Raw genomic sequence first — 24,937 nt, 5'->3', positions numbered from 1 at the left:
CAAACAATTTTTTTCCTAAGCTCACTCAACAAGTTTCCGATTCTTTGCAAAATCTTTTGCATGAAGTTCATGATGTACTTCCAAGTGACTTGCTGTTTGGTTTGCCCCCTGAGTGTAATGTCCAGCATGCCATTGAAGTGCTCAAGGATGCAAAGCCAGTCTGCAAGCCTTTGTATAGGCTTAGCGCACTAGTGAAGCCAGTGAGGTAGGCGTCAGCTTGCTGACTACCTTGCTAGTGGCTTCATTAGGCTTAGCAATTCACCATGGGCATCACCAGTTTTATTGGTGAAGAAGAAAGATGGGTCTATGCATTTACGCTGTCGTGACGTGGGCGGTATCGCTGGGAAAGTGCGAGACTTTTGGCTGTGAGAGTAGTTTTAAATCCCAGCAAGGAAACAGAACATATATCTCTTCAAGGGGAACCACCAGCAGAGGCTAGAACCATAATATTTACATACCAAATCTCAGCAAGACATATGAGTTGTACCAAAAACCATCATAAGCATCATGGTTCAAACCAAAATCCAAGGTTGATAACATTATAACCTGTCATAAAAGTCAAAACATCGAACCCCAGAAAAACATCTCATAGGTTTTTGCTTTCCAGAAAATCAACTCATGGCATATACATCCAAGACTCATGGCCAACCATCATATGGTTCCCAAAACCCAACTCCACATGGTATTGTGTTCCTATGATCCTTGCAGTAGCAATTTCCATCTGGGGCTTGCCCGTTGCCTTTGACATCAGCAGCAGCTCGACCATCATCTCCTTGCGCTGTCAACCCTTGCACTTCATCACTGCGCCACCCACTGCACCAACCAGCCCAAAGGCGGCTTCCACCAGTCGCGTTTTGCATACATCTCAATCTGATCTTCGTATGTCTCATAGACAACCGGGATCGTGTGAGAGACGACAACAACAAGGTACACCAACGTTAGAAAGTGCAACCAGCCTCCAACTATTTACAACCCCACAATACTGCCACGACCTTCAGAAATAGCTTGAAATCCTTCCCAAGAACTAAATCATGCACAATGGTCAGAACTTTATTGATTTCCACCCGCAAAGCTGAGGCAAGGCTTCTCGCTGCCTCCTCAGAAATGTGAAGATCAGGTAAAGGTGGAGGGGACCTATTCAAGAATACTGCAGCGTTTGACCAGACAAACAGAACAGCAAAAGTGACAAGGAGCAGACTTGAAAAGATCTTCAATAGAGTGTAGCCTGAATGCTCAAGAATGAAGTATGCAATTGTGGCCACAATCAGTATTCCTGCTGACATGAACTTGTCTCGCCATAGAAAACTATCAGCAACCTTTCCACCACCAAGAATCTTATGCAGAGATCTCTGTCGATTGAAAAGGTGTGCTTTGGTGGGGTGGGGGGCCTCCTCTGCAGCTTCCGACCTCCTCCAGTCTTCAAGATCTTCACCAAGGCTATTTCCCAGCGCATCGCCTGTCCTTCAGTGCTCGCCTGCGGCCATTAGCCCCTGTACTTCTTTCAGAAGAAGCCTCTCTCCTCGAAGGCGACCACCGCCAACTGTCCTGCTCGGGGGGGTCACTATATGTAAATCCTCTATATCACGTGCGTTCAAGGCCTATTTAAAAAGTCCCTTATCTGCGAATTTTTTAGTGAATATAATGTATCCTTTCCTATTCAAATCTGTAATTTTTTTAAAAAATACAATAAATAAATCCCCTCTGTAAATATATTTCTGTAAGTTTTAAATATTTAAAATGTCCTTCTGTTGAACCCACATGATACTTACATATTTATACGAGTGACCCCCCCGAGCTGTCCTGCCAGCTCTACCTGCTCTTGCACCAGCTCGTCGCTCTTTCCTTGCTACCCGCATCAGCCAAGCTTATCGAGCACCAGGTGTGGCAACCTTTTCACGCCCATCTGCTCTGTGCTTGTAGACGACCACCACTCTATTCTCCACAGCGGCCCTCCTCTTGCCTACACCCCCGCGCCCCGGCGACTTCATGTACCAAGCTTCAGCAGCCTCCCCACCTTTTTTTTACACCCTGGTTTCCCGAGCCCCCCCCGGCCAGCTCCGCCTCTAACTCTTTTAGAACCTGTGTCACCCAGCTCCTCGTGGTTGCCATATGGTTTCTATATTCATTTGATGCATGCGTTCTTATCCATTTGTCCATGCGCTGTCTTTTGCCATCCGGGATCCATCACATACCACATTATGTACACATCATCTACCTACATACCATGCTTTAATGGGGCCATGGATTCATCTCACATATAGCCCCTTCTGGGGTGAAAACATTCATGTTTTCACATTCTCTTTATGTTTCAAACTCTCTCTCTTCACACTAACCCTCCTATACAGCTCTATTTAAATCAAGAACATCATCTAGCACCTCATCACCCACCTGGGTCAAAGGGGTACAACACCCTCTTCCATCCCTCTATTACATCATCCAACAAGCCATCCATAGCATTATCCTCACCACCATCCATACACTACTCCAGTGCATCATCCAACAAGTTATCCACATCATTATCCTCACACCATCCATACACTGTGGCACTTAATCCCATGCATCTGGATTTGCATTTAATGGCCTCACATGCATGGTTTCACACCATAGACGTGCCATGGCACGACATCCACCCCCTCTAAACCTGCACATCCTCCGGTATGTGCCAAGCCATCATCAAGATCCACATATATCTGAATGTCATCTTCATACATTAATCAGCAAAAAGAACATGTCATCTGGCCAACCCCCATGTTTGGAACACTTTAAAGTGTTTGAAACCAAGCTTTGGTATCCATAAATATCAAACAAGAAAAAAAAACAAAGCCTTCCTGATTATCCACCATTGTTCTGCATTCAATCCCCAAATACATTTGTCATGGTTGCCAACAATCCATATACCATGATCAAATACCCATTTGCATTCCACATGAGCCTGCTCCATTGACTTATAACATATCCTTGGTTCAAATACACATAATGGCATCATAGCAAGCCATTCATCACATTGTGCTCTTTTGCATATTACCTCCTCATCTATCTTCACCACCAATATGCTGTCAAAGCCTTTACATGCTTCACATGCATCTATGCAAACTGGTGCAAGAAAATCAAGGTGTGATGCTACATCAAAATGTCTCGGTCCATCAATAGCATAAACATCAAAATCATCATCTTTGTCATGTAAACAAAACACATCTCTAGCATCATCAAGAGTGCAAGAAGCCTCATTCATAGATTGTTGGTTACCGATGTTTGCAAATAGAAAAGTCTCATCATCATCAAACAGCTGAGCCATCCCAAGATCCTCACTGTCTTGAGCAATAGACTCATCCACATAAACATTAACTTCACTAAACTGATCCTCTAACAAAACCTGCTTGTCTTGAAAGAGAAACTCCAAACAAAAACCACCATTTGCAAAGCAAACATCCTTTGAAACAACATTCGTATGACTTCCGGTCACATATGCACTATCCTCCATAACATCATTAGCAACATGTATATCATCAACACCTTGAACACTATCAAACAAACATGGAAAAGCATTCATAGAAGCATCATAACCATCATCCATGGCATCTCCTTCGTCATTTTCCTCACTTTTTCATATACCTGTGCCTCATTATTCTGGCATTTTGCAATGTAGGCATGAACAGATTGAGAATCCACAGGTTCTTCCCAGCCAGTCTCAAGACGTATACATTCTCCTGCCTCATGCAAAGCCTGCTTAGACACCTTCTCTGACGCAATTAGCTCCATTGTTGATGGCCAAAAATCTTCATTCTCATAGTCTTCATCCTTCTCAGATTCCTGCTTTGATTGTCCGGCCTTTAACCCATAGGTTGCTGCCTCAACCATAGAGATGGCATGGCTAGTAGCCATATCCTCAACCAGCTTTTTCATCCCTCCTTTCCCAAAGTTTGTGCTTAACGGAAGACCAGTCTCTGTAAGGTGGATTTTTCCATCTTTGAAAAATACAAGTTGGTTTCTGAGAGCTTCCTTATAACTGGCACAGTATTTCTTTGCATGTTTTGGGTCATCACACCATATACATCTGAATGTAAATCCTTCCTTGCTTTGAGGCCTTTGCATAGAAGCCTGCCCTAATGGTAGCCCTTTTTCTTCAATCCTGGACATCTTCAGTTTTAGGTCTCGCATGCCCTTAATAAGCTCATCCATCGGCCCTTCTACCTTTGGGATTGCAACAGCAGGTTTCGGTAGATTCTCAGGGGTAACAGTTATAGGAGTTGCCGAGCTCATCAACATTTTATCCCTCCTTTGCTGCCGCTTTGCTAGCATGGTGACCGCATCCTCGACATCATTCCAATCATTCTTTAGCCCCTACTCTGTATCCTTATCCTCAAGGAGAATTTCCAGTTTTTCTTGGAGATCTTTCCCGCTGGTAAGAAGAGCTCTGTTTTTTCCCTGTCTAAGGTTGTGCGCTCTATCCTTGACAGCTGGGCATAGCGCTTCTCAAACTCTCTTATCAACTCTGTGGCAGAAATTCCAATTTTGGGTTTTGTAACCCACTCCAAGAAAGTTCGTTTGGTCACCCGCTCGGAATCCTCCATGAAATAATCATCCTTCAAAGCAAGCTTGAACTCCTCCCAATTTCTGCCACCATGTGCTGCCTGTAATCCTCTTATGCGCTCTCTTATTTCGGGAACACATACCAGCTCAAAGCTTTGAACCATATCCTCCTCAGTCACCCTGTTTAGCTCCATTTCCTTTGTGTAATTGCGCAGGTACTTTGTGATGACCATCAAATTGATCCACCTTCTTCACAATTGACTGCAGTGCTTTAGTCGTTGAAATTTGCCCCCTCTCAGCAGCTTGCTGTTGTTGCATATACATAGTAAACATCTGAAACATTTGCATAACCCCGAGGTCAAAATGAACCCCCTGTCCCTCAGGATTCTCAGCCATAGCTTGCACTGTGTATTTCACCACTAACTCTCACCCCAGCAGTCTCACGTCGGGTTCACCAAAGCTGTCGTGACGTGGGCGATATCGCTGGGAAAGTGCGAGACTTCTGGCTGTGAGAGTAGTTTTAAATCCCAGCAAGGAAACAGAACATATATCTCTTCAAGGGGAACCACCAGCAGAGGCTGGAACCATAATATTTACATACCAAATCTCAGCAAGACATATGAGTTGTACCAAAAACCATCATAAGCATCATGGTTCAAACCAAAATCCAAGGTTGATAACATTATAACCTGTCATAAAACTCAAAACATCAAACCCCAGAAAAACATCTCATAGGTTTTTGCTTTCCAGAAAATCAACTCATGGCATATACATCCAAGACTCATGGCCAACCATCATATGGTTCCCAAAACCCAACTCCACATGTACTGTGTTGCTATGATCCTTGCAGTAGCAATTTCCATCTTGGGCCTGCCCGTTGCCTTTGACATCGGCAGCAGCAGCTCGACCATCATCTCCTTGCGCTGTCAACCCTTGCACTTCATCACTGCGCCACCCACTGCACCAACCAGCCCAAAGGCGGCTTCCACCAGTTGCGTTTTGCATACAGCTCAATCTGATCTTCGTATGTCTCATAGACAACCGGGATCGTGTGAGAGACGACAACAACAAGGTACACCAACGTTAGAAAGTGCAACCAGCCTCCAACTATTTACAACCCCACAATACTGCCACGACCTTCAGAAATAGCTTGAAATCCTTCCCAAGAACTAAATCATGCACAATGGTCAGAACTTTATTGATTTCCACCCGCAAAGCTGAGGCAAGGCTTCTCGTTGCCTCCTCAGAAATGTGAAGATCAGGTAAAGGTGGAGGGGACCTATTCAAGAATACTACAGCGTTTGACCAGACAAACAGAACAGCAAAAGTGACAAGGAGCAGACTTGAAAAGATCTTCAATAGAGTGTAGCCTGAATGCTCAAGAATGAAGTATGCAATTGTGGCCACAATCACTATTCCCGTTGACATGAACTTGTCTCGCCATAGAAAACTATCAGCAACCTTTCCACCACCAAGAATCTTATGCAGAGATCTCTGTCGATTGAAAAGGTGTGCTTTGGTGGGGTGGGGGGCCTCCTCTGCAGCTTTCGACCTCCTCCAGTCTTCAAGCTCTTCACCAAGGCGATTTCCCAGCGCATCGCCTGTCCTTCAGTGCTCGCCTGCGGCCGTTAGCCCCTGTACTTCTTTCAGAAGAAGCCTCTCTCCTCGAAGGCGGCCACCCTCCAGCGCACCGCCAACTGTCCTGCCAGCTCTACCTGCTCTTGCACCAGCTCGTCGCTCTTTCCTTGCTACCCGCATCAGCCAAGCTTATCGAGCACCAGGTGTGGCAACCTTTTCACGCCCGTCTGCTCTGTGCTTGTAGACGACCACCACTCTATTCTCCACAGCGGCCCTCATCTTGCCTGCACCCCCGCGCCCCGGCGACTTCACGTACCAAGCTTCAGCAGCCTCCCCGCCTTTTTTTTACACCTTGGTTTCCCGAGCCCCCCCGGCCAGCTCCGCCTCTAACTCTTTTAGAACCTGTGTCACCCAGCTCCTCGTGGTTGCCATATGGTTTCTATATTCATTTGATGCATGCGTTCTTATCCATTTGTCCATGCGCTGTCTTTTGCCATCCGGGATCCATCACATACCACATTATGTACACATCATCTACCTACATACCATGCTTTAATGGGGCCATGGATTCATCTCACATATAGCCCCTTCTGGGGTGAAAACATTCATGTTTTCACATTCTCTTTATGTTTCAAACTCTCTCTCTTCACACTAACCCTCCTATACAGCTCTATTTAAATCAAGAACATCATCTAGCACCTCATCACCCACCTGGGTCAAAGGGGTACAACACCCTCTTCCATCCCTCTATTACATCATCCAACAAGCCATCCATAGCATTATCCTCACCACCATCCATACACTACTCCAGTGCATCATCCAACAAGTTATCCACATCATTATCCTCACACCATCCATACACTGTGGCAGTTAATCCCATGCATCTGGATTTGCATTTAATGGCCTCACATGCATGGTTTCACACCATAGACGTGCCATGGCACGACAACGCGTGGACTGTTGTGGTTTGAATGCATCATGAGGCATGCGTGGACTATTGTAGTTGATGAGCTTTTTGATCAACTACAAGGTGCACGATACTTTAGCAAAAGATTGACTTAAGGTCAGGCTACGTCAAGTTCGCATCCATATGGAGGATGTGCCTAAGATAACTTTTCATATGACCAAATTTTGGCATTATGAGTTTTTAGTTATGCCGCTTGGTCTACCTAATGCTTCAACTACGTTTATGATGCTTATGGATAGCGTCTTACGCCCGTATCTTAGTTAGTTTATTATAGTATTTCTTGATGATATTTTGATCTTTAGTCTCATAGCAAAAGAGCATTTGCAACACTTAAGATTAGTGTTCGAAGTGCTAAGGCAAAACACACTTTATGCTAAAGAGATTAAGTGTAAGTTTTTTGCCTCAAAGATCCATTATTTGGGTCACATAATTTTGATAGAGGGAATTTAGATGGATCCTACAAAAGTAGAGTCAATCCTTAAGTGGCCTAATCCAATCAATTTGGAGGAATTACAGATATTCCTTGGGTTGGCAAGGTTCTATTACAAATTTATCCGAGATATGCTAAGTTAGTGGTTCTTGAGACGGACCAATTAAAGGCTAAGGTTCATAACTTTGTTTAGGGTGCTAACCAACAACAAAGTTTCGATCACGTGAAGGTTGCCATAGCTATCGCACCTGTGTTGGCAATAGTAGATCTCCTAATCAACTGTTTTGAAAAAGGGATGCTAGTGACCATGCAGTGGGTGATGTGCTTCTTCAAGGAGGAAGACCGGTAGCTTTTGAGAGCAAGAAGTTGGATAGAGCTCAACAGAATTATTCTGCGTATGAGCGTGAGTTTTATACCATCATTCAAGCTCTAGGCAAGTGGAGACATTATCTCTATGGTGCTAAGTTTGAGATTGTCTTTAATCATGAGAGTATCAAATAGTTGACAACTCAAACTAATTTGAAAGGTCGTAAAGCTTGGTGGGCAGAAATCCTCCAAGAATTCGACTTTCAATTAAGGTATCGCAAAGGGCCGATACAATGTCGTGGGCTGATGCTTTAAGTCGCATGCTTCAAGTCGACTCGTTGAGTTTCACGGAGTTGAAAAATGAATTTTTAGATTCAAAGACAAGTGCAAACATGATCAGTCATATACACTGGTATGGACAGTTGTTACACGCAGGGATCCCTCCCACTTCGTAGTAGCGAGTGCAGATGATAGTCTCACACCTAGCTCTTCTCTTTCTAGGGACAACCTTAATCGTTGGAAGCATTTCTCCATTAATAATGGGTACTTGTTACACAAAGGAAGAGTTTATGTACCCTCGGACTCCAACATTGGGTGCCAAATACTTTATGAGTGTCATGATAGTCCAAAAGCAGGTCATCCTAGAATTAGGAAGACCTATGCCTTAGTGAGAAGGCAATTCTATTGGGACTTCATAGGGACATCCAAGAATATGTTTTGCATTGTCAAAAATGCCAGGTCAATAAGGCTGAGCATCTTAAGATAGGCGGGCTATTACAATAATTAGACATCCTGATGGTAAGTGGGAAAGCATCTCTATGGATTTTATTGTAGATCTACCTACAACTAGCAGAGGTCATGATGCCATCTGGGTTGTCGTGGACAGGTTAACCAAGATGTCTCGATTTATTCTGAATAAAACAATGGTGAAAACGCCAGAGTTAGCTCGACTTTTTTCCATTCAGAATATCTATCGACTTTATGGGCTGCCAGCCAATATAGTCCGTGATAGAGACTAGAAGTTTAATAGTCACTTCTAGTAGAGCGAGTAGTGTTCTCAAAAGGTTGGACACAATGCTCAGTATGAGCATAGCTGACCACCCCCAAAGTGATGGTCAGACAGAAAGGGTCAACCAAGTACTCAAAGATATGCTAAGAGTATATGTGAGTAAACAACAAACAAATTGGAAAGATTACTTACCAATTTTAGACTTTGCCTACAACAGTGCCAAGCATATAGCTATAGGCTTTAGTCCTTTCATGCTTATGTATGGGTTTCAAACCCAATCTCCAATAGCTGTGGGGTTAGCTACTGAAAGAATTCAAAAGGTTAAATATTTTTTGCAAGATCATAACGATATGCTGAAAATCGCTAAGGAAAATGTTGAATGGGCCCAAGATCGTTACAAGCATTATGCGGACGAAGACCGCATAGTGGTCACATTTGAAGAAGGTAACCAAGTATTTTCAAAGTTCCCTTGAGTTCAAAAACTTTGAAGACAGGCAAAGTGCAAAAGTTGTTGCCTAGGTATTTCACAATACTTAAGTGTGTAGGTGAAGTTGCCTACTAGTTAGCTCTGCCAGAACATTCCAAGGTTCACCCGATTTTTCATGTTAGTCATCTGCAAAAACGACTAGGCGAAGATGCCAATGTGGTGGATATAGGTATTCTTGTAGAGTTAATCGAGCCTCTAGTGTTACCACACGAGCTTGAGCACATCTTGGATTTTCAAGAGAAGCGAACTCGTCACATAATTAGACAACAGTGTCTAGTTAAGTGGAAGGATAGACCGGAAGAAGGTTCAACTTGGGAGGACGTTAGTACTCTAAAGACCCAATATCCCACCTTTGTTTTCAAGGATGAAAACTCTTCCAAAAGGGGGGAGTAGTGTCAGGACACGGGTAGGACTATTGGGTGGTTCAGGGGAGTCCAGATAGCTAGGGCTATTTTAGCCGGTTAGGATTCCTATATCTGGTGGTCGGGTGGAAAGTTGTCCTATTCTCTTCTAGTAGGTTCATGGAGGTCCCATGGAGGCTCCTCAGTGGAACCATCTCACATGTGAAGAAAAGAAGCTATCCGATGTGCTTTATGTGCCTCAAATGAAGAGAAACTTACTCTCAGTTGCTGCAATATCAAATCATGGCCTTGAAGTACGCTTCAAGAAAATAAGAGCAAAGTTTCTAGATGCTGAGACAGGAAGACAGTTGGCAAAGTTGTGAGGACTAATAATTTGTATGAGCTGAGTGCTCTTATAACTCTATTTTGCAGACGGACAAGAAAACTTTGGCATGAGCGATTTGGTCACATTGGATTTGTTGTGCTGAAAGAGATATGAAAAATGGGGATGGTGGAAAATTTACTTGCATTTACAGAATTGTAGAAACTATGTGAAGCTTGTATGATGGGCAAGCAACAAAGGAAGGCATTTTCATAAGAGAGCAGATCGAGCAAAGTCTCCTTTAGAGCTGGTACATGCTAATCTTTGTGGTAAGATGTCTACTGCTTCATTGGCGGGATCTTCTTACTTTAAGCTGTTAGTCGATGATTATAGTAGGAAGATGTGGTTTTATTTCCTACGTGATAAGATTGAAGCTTTTAGCAAGTGTAAACAGTGGCATAAATTTGTGGAGAATGAGACAGGCTAGAAGGTGAAGAAGTTTTGGACGGATCAAGGAGAAGAATTCACTTCGGGTGAATTCAATGAATACTGCAAGGAGTATAGCATCAAGCACCAACTCACTACTACACATACGCATAATAAAATGGCATTGTGGAATGCCGCAAAACTGCATAGTCATGGAAATGTCAAGGTGTATGATGAAAGGGAAAGGGTTAACATACTCTTTTTGGGCTGAAGCCATCAACACTGTAGTTTACATTCTCAACAGATCCTACACAAAGGCACTCAAAGGAATCACACCATATGAGGCCTATTCAGGTAAGAAGTCTTCATATTCTCATTTTTGAACATTTGGTTGTGAATGTTACATGTATATACCAGATGCAAATAGAACTAAGCTAGCTGCCAAAAGCAAGAAATGTATCTTCCTTGGATACAGTACAAAGTCAAACGCATATCAAATATTTGATCCAGAGGCTAAGAAAATAATGGTCAATTGAGATGTGGTGTTTAGGACAGGGATCCATCCACTTTATCATCAAACGGAGAAATAATCCACCATGTGCCTAGCCCAAGCATCGAAAAACTGGAGGAGGAGTTTTTGGATGATGAATACTCAAAAATCACACCAGCTTGCCCTTGCACCTAGAGGACAGCCACTTCCTATGTGGGTAAGGTAGCTCTTTGATGATCTCAACTCTCCACCTAATGTTGTAGAAACTTCAGCAGATGGCTTATGCATATCAAAGAGAATAGAGGAGCAGAGAAGGTCTTCTAAACACATTGTCAATATGGCCTTGATGGCTAAGATAATGGATTTAGTGAAGGATCCCACAAATGTAGAAGAAACTTTGGCATATCCAAAGTGGAAGGCTAGTTCATATTGATTATGAGTTTGTATATATAGATGAGATCTAGTTCATATTGATTATGAGTTTGTATATATAGATGAGATCTAGGTCAAGTTAGGGTGTGATATATATAGCTCCAGCACCCCCACCCAAACAATGGTCTCTAACTGCGAGTGAAAAAACCCTTGGGGAGTACAAGGGAAAAACCCGAGCCCCTATACATGCATATCATATACAAAAGATCAATGTGTGTAATATGAAAGAGTATCTACAAGGATACAAAAATACATTTTGTACAAGTTTAATTATTCAGGGTGTGAGTGTGAAAAGTATTAATCTCCAAAGCATGAAGCTGTAACAACTCCAAGTTCTCCACATAATGATGTGAATCAAGCTTCACTCAGTCCTTTGGTGAATATATATGCAATCATTTGATCTGTGGGGCAATGCTCAATCATTGTTGATCCTTTATTCACTTCATGTCAAACATAATAATAATGAATAACAATATGCTTGGATTTGCTATGTTGACCATAATCCTTGGCAAGACTAATGGCACTTTGATTGTCACATCTAAGTGGAGTACTTGACGATAATGGATGTCCAAGATCAGCAAGTAATTGACAAAGCCATACCAATTCACGAGCTGCTAATGATGCAACTACATACTTTCATTCGGTTATAGAGACTGCAACACAACACTGTTTCTTGCTAGCCCAAGAAATTAAGCAACCATTAACAAAGAAACAATTTCCACTTGTAGATCACATACACGAGTGACAACTTGCCCAGTCAACATCTGAATAACCAAGAAGACATAAAGAATCCGAGGGAGAGGATTCTTGTTGGTGGCGATAGATGAGTCCAAAGTCTTTAGTGGCTTTCAAATATTTAAGAACACGTTTGGCTGCAGTCCAATGCCTAACAGAAGGAGAAGCAAGATGTTGCCCCAAGAAATTAGCCGCAAAGAGAATATCTGGTCTGGTGTTTAAGCTAACAAATTATAAACAGCCAATAAGATTAGCATAAGGTTGATGTGGGGCTAATGCTTTGTCATGAGTCGTAGCTCTATACTTGGTGGAGCTTACAAGACATGGAGTATTTGCAGAATGAGCATTGACCAAACCAAACTTTTCAATAATATCGTGAATGAATTTTTATTGACGAAGAAACAAGATACCTTTCTGGCGATAGCGCTGAACTTAAATACCAAGACAAGAGTGAATCTCACCAAAATCCACCATCTCAAAAGCCGATGACAAAATCTTCTTTATGAGTTGCATAAAGTCAAGATTATTGGAAACAAGTATGGTATCATCGATGTATAGAGCAAGAATAACAAATGGAATACCTTCGCGCTTGACATATATATTAGGATTAGAGAAACAAGAGATAAAACCTTTCGATGTGAGGAAGAGATCAATTTTGATATACCAAGAACGTGATGCCTGCTTTAAACCATAAAGAGCGCGATGAAGACGACACACAAGATGTTCCTTGCCAAGAATTGAAAATTCTTTTGGTTGTTCCATATAAATCTCATCTTAGAGATCAGTTTTAAGAAAAGCAATTTCCACATCCATTTGATGAATCTCCAAATCAAAATAAGTAGCAAATGCCAAAAGGACATGTATGCTAGTCATGCAAACAACAAGGGAAAATGTATCATGATAATCAACACCTACAGCTTGTGAGTATCCTTTTGCAACCAAACGAGCTTTTAACTTATCAAAAGATCCACCAGCCTTTGTCTTTGTTTTATATACCCATTTGCACTTGATAGGAACATGATTAGGAGGCAAATCAGTAAGAACCCATGTATCTTTGGAAATCAAAGAATCGTATTCAGCTTGCATAGCCTCCTGCCAGTGATCCTTTTGTGGAGAAGAGATAGCTTCTGTATACGTTACCGGATCTTCATGAACATTCATTAAATTATCAAAACTGTCATCATAGACATGATTTGAACCATGTTCAATATCAATGGGAAGATCAATGTATATTTCAAGATTATCACTAGAATCCTTCGTAGGGTCTTTAGAATCCTTCATAGGAGAAGAAGGATGCACAACATCTTGAGAGATACACTGATTATCAAACAAAAAAGGAAAAGCAGTGAGTAAGGATTGTGTATCATCAGAATCCTTACTAGACCATGTACCTCCCATCGAACGTTCATCGAGTAGGGCATCACGACTGATGATGAATTTTTGAGAAGTAGGATCATAAAATTTGTATCCTTTAGAATTATCAGAATATCCAATAAATATAACTTTCAAACCAGGAGGATCCAACTTTTGTTGCATTTCTTTTGGCATGTGAATATAAGCAATGCATCATCAAAAGGTGCGAAAATGTGATATAGAAGGAGTTTTCCCTGTCTAAATTGTAATGGGAATCTTACCAGCAAGTGCAATTGTAATGGGAATCTTACCAGCAAGTGCAATTGTGGGAAGATGATTTTGAACAAAGACTACTGTATGAACTGCTTCAGCCCAAAAGCTCCTAGATAATCTAGAATGAATAAGCATACATCTCATAGAATTAAGAATGGTTCAATTCTTACGCTCTGCAATGCCATTTTGTTGAGGAGAATATGGAACAGTGAATCCATGATGAATTCCTTGTTCAATACAATAGTCATCGAAGAGATTTGAAATATATTCTCCACCGTTATCACTATGGAGAGTCTTGATAGAGCGAGCAGTATGAAGTTCAACTGCTTTCTGATATTACTTGAATATGGATAAGGCTTCAGACTTATGCCTCAAGAGAAAAAAATATGTGAAACAAGAGAAATCATCAATAATAAAGGTAATGAAATAACGACAGTGAGATTTGAAGGGAGGAAAAGGTCCACAAATATCCGTATAAATGAGATCTAAAAGGGCATGTGAATGTGTAGAGGTAGAGATATGAAAAAGTTGTTGATGATGCTTGCCAAGAGCACGATACTCACAGATGCCCATATGAGGACAAGCTTTAAGATCCATACCTCTGAGACGAGATCACGAGCGACGATGAATATCAAGAAGCTTTGCAAAATCCAAATGGACAAATCGATGATGCCATAACTTGCAATCAAGATCTCCTGGAGCAGTAACAACATTTGCAACATCATCATTCAAAGAGAGCTCAAACAGATTACCACGTCGAGGAGCTACTGCAATAGTATGCCCACCCTTCTCAATTCGACACTTTGTATGATTAAAACCAACAAAAAGACCAAGATCAACAAGCTGAGCAACAGAAAGAAGATTCCTTTGAAGATCTGGAACATGCAAAACTCCTCGCAATATTCTGGTAGAGGAAAGGGTGCCAAGATATAGATCACCAACACCCATGACTTGACAAGTAATGTCATCAACAAGATACACCAATGTCTTAACTGGAAGAGCATGATAATTATGAAGCCATTGAGATTGGTAAGTCATATTACCACCAGTAGCACCAAAATTAACAATAAAAAGAGAACCATCCCGAACAAGAAGTACTCTTATAGGAGAAATATTATGATGAACACAGTTTACCTCCTGATGTGATTATATTCATCACTACTTGTATGTTGAGCAGCATATGCGCGATTGCGATCTTGATCATATCGCCTTCTGAGATGGATGATCTGTACGACCACAATCGTCACAAGGAGTACGATTTTTGGAGGAATTCGAACAAGGTTGCTTAGTGGTAATGCCATGTTCCTCATCATATTGACATACCCAACAATTAGAAACAGTATAACCATTCTTATCACAATAGGAACAATGTTTATTGGGATAGGAAAGTCAAGAAGAATTTCCACCTTGATAAGAGCGACCACCACCAGTAAAAATGTGAAAAGGAATGCTTACGAGCAATACAAGCCGTTTTGGAATCTGTAGCTTCTTGTGTATTTAAAACAGTGTCAAAATTCTCTGTACGATGTTCATGTCATTGAGAATATTCAACAAGAGAAATACAAGCAGTGTTAAAATCAATGCCATCCTTGTTAGGTGGTCGGGTGGATGAGTTTATGCCTAATTTATGCATGTTTATGCATAATAATTATCTAGAGAGATCTTAGGGTTTTAACAGTGGTATCAGAGCAATCTCTAGTTAATTGTTGTTAATTTTTCTTTCTTATTGGTATTTTTTGAAGTAAATTTTAATGTTTACTAAATAAAAATATTATTTTGTTGATTTGTGTTGATGATTTGCACATGGATCATCGATATGGCGGTTGGAACGCGTGTTACTACTATTCAATGGATGAATCGATGTTGCGGGGAAATTTCGTGAGTTTAATGCTATTTTTTTCTATTTTTTGTGGTTTAAAATAAGCATTAATGGAAAGTTTTACCAAAATACCACACATTTTACTATGAATATTTTTGGTAGAATGGATTCCCTGAATTTTTATAAATTTTAGGAATTTTTTCTATTTTTTAAAAAATATTTAGAGTATTTTTTGGTTAAAAATATAATTTTTAATGCATTTTTGTGGGTTTTCCACGGATATTCTATCCATTTTCTGCTGATTTTCTACTGAAATGCAGTAGGGGTAGCATGTTGATACATGGAATGCTCTCCTGTGTGCGTGGGATTCTCTTCATCTCTCAAATCTGAATTTCTCTTTTATTTTCCTCCCTCCCGTGAGAACGCCTTTTAAGGCACAATTTTATTAAACACTAATCATAATTAATTTTTAATTATGATTAAGCTTGGTTTAATTAAATTCTTTAATCAAAAGATTAATCAAGTATTAATCCTCTGATTTTAACAGAGAAGAGATGGGGTGGAGAGAGAGGAGTTTATTGGAGAAGAAGGAGAGAGGAGAGTGGAGAGAGAGATCCTCTTCTCTCCCTCTTTGTAATTCGCGCACGCTCGCCGGGGGGGGCTGCAGAGCAGCCGCGCCATCGGGCGAAACCTCCCCCCTTAGAAAATTTTTTTATAAGCTTTTTACAAAGCTTCATTTAAACTTTTTTAATTAAAAAGTGTTTTTTAAATTCCAAAAAAGCATGAAAAAAAGTTTAAACAAAGCTTAATTAAGCTTTATTTAAACTTTTTTTTAATTAAAAAAGTGTTTTTTTATTCCAAAAAAGCTTGAAAAAAAGTCAAAAAAAATGAGAAAATTAGAAATCTGAGAAAAGAAAATTCTCTGAAAATTTCTTGAAATTTTTTCTTTTGGTGCCTTTTGGCTTTTCATCTTCCGAGAAACCTTTCGGCTTTCTGCATTCCGGAAAATCTTTTGACCTTTCGGATTCCGGAAACTTTTGACCTTTCACATTCTGATTTTTTTTTTGTCTTTTCATTTTCTTGAAACTGTTGGCTTTCCATATTCTGGGAATACCATTGGGATTCCGAAATTTTTTGACCGTTCGTATTCTAAATGTGTTCGGGGTTAATTAAAAATTTTAAAAAATTAGTGGAAAATTAGACAAAGGTTATTTTAAATTTCTGGAAAATGTGGGGTTGGTTTTTGGCATGTGGTGTGTCCATTCGGGTGCCCGTAACCATTCAAATTCCTTTAAAATATATATATATATTTACCCAAAAATTTAGAAAATCCATTAAAATTATAAATTTTCATTGGATTTGAGAATTGTCGGGCGGAATTGGAAATTTCATGAACGATGGGATTCTCAGGAGAAATTAGGAATATTCTAGAAATTATTTTTAGAAATCCTAAAAATTGGTATTTTTAAAATATAAATGGTATTTTGGCAAAATTATTTGGTAAAAATTTTGTGGAAAAATATAGGTTTGGAATGCCATAAGATAGGTTTGGTGGAATTCAAAATTTATCGTATTTTGAGGCCCTATAAAATTAGAAAAAATTTAGAAAAAATCATGATAATTTTTTTTCTCGAGAATTTAATATTTTCGAGGGTTATTTAATATTGAAGTACGTTTTCTCGTGCTAACATTAGATTGATGCGGGTTATTTGCATATTATTAATACAATTGTACCTCGTATTAGTGGTTATTTTTGTTTGGATTAATTTTAAACGATGTTTTCATGATTTTTTACCATTGTTTAACCATTATTTTTGGACATGTTCCATACTTATGATGGCTAGAATCTGCGTTCAAAGTGTGTCTCACCTTTGATACTTTTTCATGATAATTTATTTTGCACTTGTTTAAGTGTGGTGTATGCTTAATTTTCTAAGCCCAAGACAAATTCTATCATGGGTCAGTTGATCGGTTTGTTTTGGTGGATTTTATTGGATGTTTTCCAAGTTTTATTTGGACTCATCAGGTTCTGCCTAGATCACTTGTGTCTAGGGGTTTCTTATTGAGTGCTACACACATGTGTTTCACTTGCTTACTTTGGAGTTTTGCTTGAACGATACCAGCATGTTCATATACTCCGGATTGATGAGTTGGCCACCAATTTTAATGCTTCTTTTGGCATGATTAATGTCCATGCATTGATTTTTATGATCAACTATGGTTTTCATGGATTTGAGAAGCTTCTATGCTTTTATCCATGGTTTTATAAGGATCTTTTGATCTTGTGGATAATTTCATATGCTTTGAAGGTAGCATTTGCCTTCGTTTTTTGTACGTAATTTTGGAATATGTTCCTTGTACTCTTGTACATATTCCAACTCGGATACCTAGTTGCTTATGTATCTAGGTGAGTTATTTTTCTACCCTAACTTTATGTGTTTTGGGTAGTTATCATTAGAAAGGCGTCAATAATTCAAAATTCTTTTCTAATGATGTACTCGAAAAGAGTTATTCCTTGATGTGGTCTCAGGAATATAGAGACAGGTTTTAGTATGTGAAAGTTTGGGATAAGGCTATCTTATTTCTTTTATATAGGATTTTATTCAAATCTCCTAGACGGCATACTAGGGAGTTTCAAATTGGTAAGGTATGTATGGGTGGTATCATGGTGGTGTGGGACGCTAGCAATCCCTCACATATATTATCTTATGGGATAATTTGGGCTCAAGATTATTGCTTTGCTTACATCACTTAGCATGTTGACCTCAACATTCAAAGACAATCTCATTTTCTGAATTCATTTAAAATTGTTGTGTGGGCATTCTCTAGATAAACTTCTCTGAATTCATTTAAAATTGTTGTGTGGGCATTCTCTAGATAAACTTCTTTTATCTATAGCCTGCATGTATTGATGAGTGTAATCTCGTCGGTATTTTCACTTGTTAAAATCTCTTTCTTTAGAGTTCAACGAGTTTATCTTGTTGTGTTCGGATTAAGGAAATTTGGATTTTTCCTTTGTTGGCATTTCTTTCTCTAGTTTCGTACTTGAGGTGATTTATACAGTCAACCTGATGGTTTACGGATAGACATATGTGACTCATCGAGACATTGATGACTCTCTATGTTGATATGGGTAACTTGGGACGCCGAGTAGATAGGTACATTGGACCGCCGATGGATACATGGTTCCTGCTGTTATAATGCCATATTTTTCTACTTTATTCCGAATGGTTTACAACGAGGAAACTACTTTGAGTATGAATTGCTCTGATCATCGCAGTCTGATGGTGGGCAAACAGAGCGTATGAATCAAATTGTAGAGGATATGCTTCATGCATGTCTCTGGAAAAGCATCAAATTGGAAAAAATATCTTTCAATGATGGAATTTACCTATAATAGTTTTAAACATACGGCTATTGGTTTTAGTCCGTTCATGCTTATGTATGGGTATCAACCCAGGGCACCTATTGATGTCGGTCTTAAGGACATCGAGCTTGATGCATCGAGGGATTTCTTGCGTGATATGCAGGAAATGCTAACCGAAGCTCGGGATTCTATCAGGAGTGCTCAGGATAGGGCATGGTTCTATGCTGATAGAGGACACTCAACTTGGTCTTTTGATTTATACATCGGATTGGCACGGTTGCATATGAATTTAAACTACCTCCACATGTTAGAGTTCATCCAGTCTTTCATATCAATAGATTGAAAGGGAAATTGGGAGGTGAAGATAACATAGTTACTCCTCAAGAACTCGTTGAATTCGAAGAATTATTCTATGTTCCACATGAACCTGACAAGGTACTTAAATTCAGGGAAAGGAAACTTTGTAGTTGACTAATCCCTGAGGTTAAAATTAGGTGGAAAGATAGGGAAATAGAGGATTCGACTCGGGAGTCGGTTGAGATTGTTCAGCACAGTTCTCCTTCTTTTCATTGCGAGAGTGCAATGTTTTGAGAGAGGGGAAGTATGTTATATGCACATTATGTGTGTATATACTAGGAGGCTAGGCTTGTGAGCATGGGAGCATGGGAACAAGCTCTAGTGGAGCATGGGTTAGGACTAACCTTAAGGGTTAAGGTTAGGGTCAGCATCCAAGGGTCACACATGGGAAATGGAGAGTCAAGAGTCACTTGAGGGCCCTCCTATATAATAGGGGCATGGGGCACACTCAAGTGAAAAGGCTTAGGCTATGGTCTCTGATTGAATGAAACATAGAATATGCACATGAATGGAATTAACACAATTGATACTTCCTTTCTCTTCTCTTCACAATAGCACGATCGATGATGCTCTGATACCATGTTGGAAATACACGAACACAAAGAGATAGGGAGACAGAGTGACTCAGAGAGAGAGAAGGAGGAAGAGAGTTACACTATATACGCTCCCAAAAGACTAGTTCATATTGATTATGAGTTTGTATTTATAGGTGAGATCTAGGTCAAGTTAGGGTGTGATATATATAGCTTCAACATAACAGAGCTAAAGGAGGGTTAAAAAGGATTCTTAATAAGAGACAAGCACCAAGACATACACACCAAGATTGCTAAAAAAAGATTATTGAAAAGAGATCTTAGAGTTGGCAATGAGTTAGTTGTTGGGTATATATCCTAAATTTGGCTTCTTGCAAAAACAAGCAGCTCAAGGAGTAGGAGCATACCAAGTTCTTTAGGAAGGACTTGAAGGATCCAACCATTGGTGGGACAACCAAAGGAGCAAAGTAAGTGTGGTTTTTTTGTTTGTTTTGCATTGCAAGGAAGCTATCTAGATTGTGTTCATGATAAGGGTTAGCAAGATAAATTCTAAACAAGTCATTAGAAAACAGCACAAACATATTGACTCATAAAGCAGAGCCCCAACATCCCCAACATTCTAGTTTGGCACAAACATATTCACTTAGAAAGCATAGCTCTAACTTCCCAAGCATTCTAGTTTGGTATGATAAACCTTGAAATTTGCTTAGCATCCACATGTATGGAGTTCATAACTCTAACAAAGATGTGGCTAGAGGCCAAGTTTAGTAAACTATATCCCATAATTGAAGTAAAGCCTTAAACCAACTATAATTAGAAGCCAATTATATAATTAACAATATCTCCATAAAATAACCAATCTTAGTTGTTGGATCTGATGAATGATCGATCCGACGATCATTACGATTCCAAATGGCCAAAGGTTAAGGCCAATTAACCATGATTGAGAGAGACGACTATGGTCAAGTTAGGGTTTGGATACGCATGTGACCTTGCAAAAGTGGAAAACAAAAGGCCAATGCCTTGAAAAAACAAGAATTACATGCCAAATTTTTGTATGTAGCTTTTCAAGTCCCCCTTGTGTGTGTGTGTGTGTGAGTGTGTGCGTGTGTGTGCGCGCGCGCGCCCTGCTGCCGAGAAGCCTTCTTGTCAAATGTCCTTCTCCCTCCCTCTAGACGAGCCCGGGTACATGTCGGGATAAATTTCCGTTGGAGTTGCTGCTGTCGACAGAGAAAGGCCCGGCCCCGCGCGGGCCGGCTTAGCCCAGCCCAGAGCAAAGGGTAAGTGCGCTTTGTGTTTTTTGTGTTTCTTGCTAGTTAAGCCACAGCGAGACGAACCAAGCCCTTCGCGGATCTAGTTCGATGCAACGAGGACCGATCTCCTCGCCGCTAGGTCTCTTGACAGAGCTTTCTGCTGTGTCGGACCTGCCCTCTGTTTTATTGTCATATTTAGGGTAAAGGTATTTTTACTGTGGGTTGGGTGTCTGTTTTAACAGTTAGGGTTTCTCTTTCTTGTAAGAATTTCCTCCTCTACATCATCTAGCATCATTCAAGAAGAATCGGTCTCCACGACGGACAATATCATGCACAGCGGTGTGAGAAGCCATACCGTACGGTTTTCTCTTGATGTTATCTGTTGATATGTAGGTTTTGTGTTTCCAGGTACCCTTCCGTGTGCCCTTGACGTAATCACAGTGGAAATTTCTGGAATGTGAAAGAGGAGCAGCATGATGGAGTGTAACAGGGATGAAGCACTTCGAGCCAAGGAGATTGCAGAGAAGAAGCTAGCTTCACAGGATTATCATGGTGCCCTTAAATTCCTCCAGAAAGCTCTGCAGCTCTTCCCTGCACTGGAGAACACATCACAGATGTCTGCTGTGCTTGATGTCCATATTGCAGCTCAAGCTAAGATCAATGGGACGGAGACAGATTGGTATGGGATTTTACATGTTGATCCCCGTGCAGAAGACATTCTCATCAAGAAACAATATAAAAAGCTTGCCTTGCTACTTCATCCAGACAAGAACAAATTTGCAGGTGCAGAAGCTGCTTTCAAGCTTATTGGAGAGGCTTTGCAGGTCTTATCTGACAAACAGCAGCGTTCCTTGCATGATTCCCGAAGGAAGTCTGTGGGTAGGGGGAGTAGTGCTACACAAAGGAGTCAAAGCAGGCAAACAAGTGGGCATCCTTATGCAAACAGACAAGCTGCTGCTTCATCCACCTTTATAACCGTGTGCCCCTCTTGTCACACCAGATACCAGTATTACAGAGTTTATGAGAATCAAAACCTTCTTTGCCATCAATGTCGGGTTCCTTTTCTTGCAAGGGAATTTTACTCTGGTCAAAACAATGGAGCATACAATAATGCATATGGTTGGCAACACTTTACTCAGCAGCAGCAAGGATTCGATCATGGCTCATTTCAGCCTTTCTCAGCAGCCAGCAATTTTACATCTGGAGTTAAGGTACAGGCTTCTCATACTGTTGACCCGATGCCTGGTGTAGCAGCTGGGGGTCCAACAGCAGATCATGTAAATCAGATGTTCAAAGAAAAGAATCAAGCGGAAGAGGCAGCCCAAGGGGTTAAGAGGAAGAGGAGATATGAAAAAGAAACAGAGAAAGAGATGCAAAGGATGGAGAGAGAACAGCAGAGGAAAGCCAAGGCTGATCTAAGGGCTCAGGAAGCATTGGAAAAATTGATGAACAAAAGGAAGAAACAGACAGAGAAGGCTTTAGCTAAGGAAAAGAAACGGCGGCTAAAGAAGCATATGTCAGATAGTAGTGATGATGACGAGGATGAAAGTCATTCTTTGGATGATCTTTCAGATGACCAGGTTTTGAACCATGCATTTGATTCCAAAGCTGTTCCCCGAAGGTCATCTCGGCCGAGAAGAAATGTAACTTACAAAGTGGATGTCAGTGATGATGACGAGGATCCTCCTCAGGACACACAGGTACAGGTAACTAAAGAGGATGATGAAACCTCAAAAGAAACAGGGAAAGATATCAATGAGAAGGAAAAAGATATTCAAAATGGAGACTCTGCAGATATGAAAGAGAAGCAGAAGCTTGCAGATTTTTTTAAGATTAGGATACGATTGAACCTTAACCTGCAAGGTGCAAAACCTTCTGGTAGTGTGAATGAGGACAGTGGCAATCCAGTCAAAGCAAAGAGAGTTAAGGAGGAGGTATGTGAGGCAGGTGAAACATTTCGACAGGATCATGCTGTCCCTGAAGAAGAGGAGTCTGAAGTTAGAAGAAATTCTAAAGAAGAGTCTGAATCTGGAGGAGATTCTAAAGAAGAAGAGTCTGAAGATGAAACAGATGATGAAGATAAAGAGGAACCTGGGAAGTTTGCGGTGCCAGATCCTGATTTTCATGATTTTGATAAGGATAGAGAGGAGAAAGATGTTGCTGCAGGCCAAATCTGGGCAGGTTATGATGACATTGAAGGTTTACCTAGGTATTATTTTAGAGTGAAAGAAGTACATTCGCAGACTCCTTTTAAGGTTACCATCTGCTGGCTTGAGTTACGAAATATGACTGAAGAGCAACAAGCACTGAAGGAGCTGGGTTTTTCCTCCACTTGTGGTAACTGCTTCAAGAATTCCTCAACCCAGGTACTTGGCACGGTGGATATGTTTTCACACATTTTGAAGTGGGAAAAGGGAGTGAAGGGGACAATCAAGATCTATCCAAGCAAAGGAGACGTGTGGGCACTCTACAGCGATTGGGAGCCTGGTCTTGGCTTCAAGAAAAGGTGTTTATCACGGAAGTATGACATGGTAGAGGTGCTGACTGACTTCAGTGAGCAAACAGGGGTCTCTGTTGCACGTCTGGACAAGCTGCCCAAATATAAGACTCTCTTTGAGTGCACAGAAGCCCGTTTAGCAATACCTGCTGCAGAGCTTTGCAGATTTTCATATCAGGTTCCTGCGTATAAGTTGCAGGGAAATGAAGCACCGGGCATTCAAAAAGGGTGCTGGGAGCTTGATCCTGCTTCAGTTCCAATTGATCTTATTTTCCCAGGCTCTAATGCAGACAAAAAGAGGTAACAAGATACTGGAGGTACTGTGGAGTAGTTGGGTGTGCATCGCTTTGGGCAGAATTGGAAGCTGCAGAAGTGTGGTCCATGCCTGCTTGTGGAGACTGAAGGATGGTAACTTCTTAAGAGGAAGCTTCTATTTTAGATTCTTCCTTGGTGCTTAGCAGGAAGACTGTTGGAAAGTGAGGCAGATTGGAGGGTGAATTCTGCTCAAGGCTGCAGCAGGTTGAACTTGGAAAGAGTCCATGTACTCAGGGCTGGTTGCAACTGTCATTCCGCTCAGTGTTTTGATCTGAATTGTGATTGCCAAGAAAAAGAAGGGATCCTCTTGAATGGCCACATTAAATTTTTGGCTGTGCAGCAGCTGCCTTTGTGATCATGCAGCCTAAGCACAGCATTGCATGTCAAACTACTTCATTCAGCCAGCTTCCTGTCATTATCGGGGTTGGCTTGACAAGTACCTTCCTCCACGTACAAGTCATTTCAGTGCTCAGAAGGAGGTGTGTTTGTAAAGTCGGGCACAAATCAGCTTCTGTGATTGTATTCAATGAAACTTGCCATATGTTTGTACATTTGAGCTGTGTCTGTTACCTGCTTCTGTGACCTTTACGCTAATCCTATTTTCCTTCACATGAACCAAAAAATTGGGTAATTGTGGCATCCATACGCAGTACCAAAGCATGTTTGTCATTATTCTTGTAATGGAGTTATATTAGAGTTTTTTTTTTAAACATCAAATCCTCTACTTGGGTAAGTACCAGGCATTTTTCTTACGTAGATTTGCATCGTTATGGAGCTTTATCAAAAGTGTGCGTGCGCCCATAATAATATCAAAGGGGTTTTTTGGGGCTGCTTTTTATTTAAGAAAGAGAGAGAGAGCTACATATCATAACAAGAAATTCACAGCTAATGAATTGAGTTCAATGGTGTGTAATCTCAATTTTGTAATCTACAAGCATTGTTCGTGTCCACAAATTGATTTTAGAGCTTTGTTATATGTGGATTTTATTAATTGGTAACATGCACTTTCTCATTAATATATATTGTAAGACTTAAGGAACGTGGCCTTTGACTAATATTTTTTTTACTTGTAACCATAGTACCATAGATTTGTGAGGAATGTATAAAGTTTGATTTG

At 40.6% G+C, this 24,937-nt stretch overlaps 1 protein-coding gene and 2 pseudogenes across 1 annotated transcript; 1 reads left to right on the top strand and 2 right to left on the bottom strand.

Moving 5' to 3' along the window:
- Positions 1–783: 783 nt before the first annotated feature.
- LOC147642390 (reticulon-like protein B12 pseudogene) lies at positions 784–1,988 on the bottom strand (annotated as a pseudogene).
- Positions 1,989–5,460: 3,472 nt separating this feature from the next.
- On the bottom strand, positions 5,461–6,288 carry LOC147642389 (reticulon-like protein B12 pseudogene; annotated as a pseudogene).
- Positions 6,289–20,780: 14,492 nt separating this feature from the next.
- On the top strand, positions 20,781–24,490 carry LOC147642388 (uncharacterized). The gene is made up of 2 exons (XM_086805850.1): positions 20,781–21,035; positions 21,417–24,490. The coding sequence occupies exon 2, from the start codon at positions 21,482–21,484 to the stop codon at positions 23,807–23,809; it is 2,328 nt and encodes a 775-aa protein (XP_086661976.1). The 5' UTR covers positions 20,781–21,035; positions 21,417–21,481; the 3' UTR covers positions 23,810–24,490.
- Positions 24,491–24,937: the final 447 nt, after the last annotated feature.

Source organism: Cibotium barometz, chromosome 1, assembly GCF_041138505.1.
Source record: "Cibotium barometz isolate CiBa-2024 chromosome 1, ASM4113850v1, whole genome shotgun sequence".
Taxonomy (NCBI): domain Eukaryota; kingdom Viridiplantae; phylum Streptophyta; class Polypodiopsida; order Cyatheales; family Cibotiaceae; genus Cibotium; species Cibotium barometz.
Note: the sequence above shows the minus strand (reverse complement) of the source record. Positions and strands in the feature narration are given on the sequence as shown.

What these genes read in the sequence shown, in the direction of transcription:
- LOC147642388 (XM_086805850.1), top strand. Translation starts at nt 21,482, where the DNA reads ATGATGGAGTGTAACAGGGATGAAGCACTTCGAGCCAAGGAGATTGCA.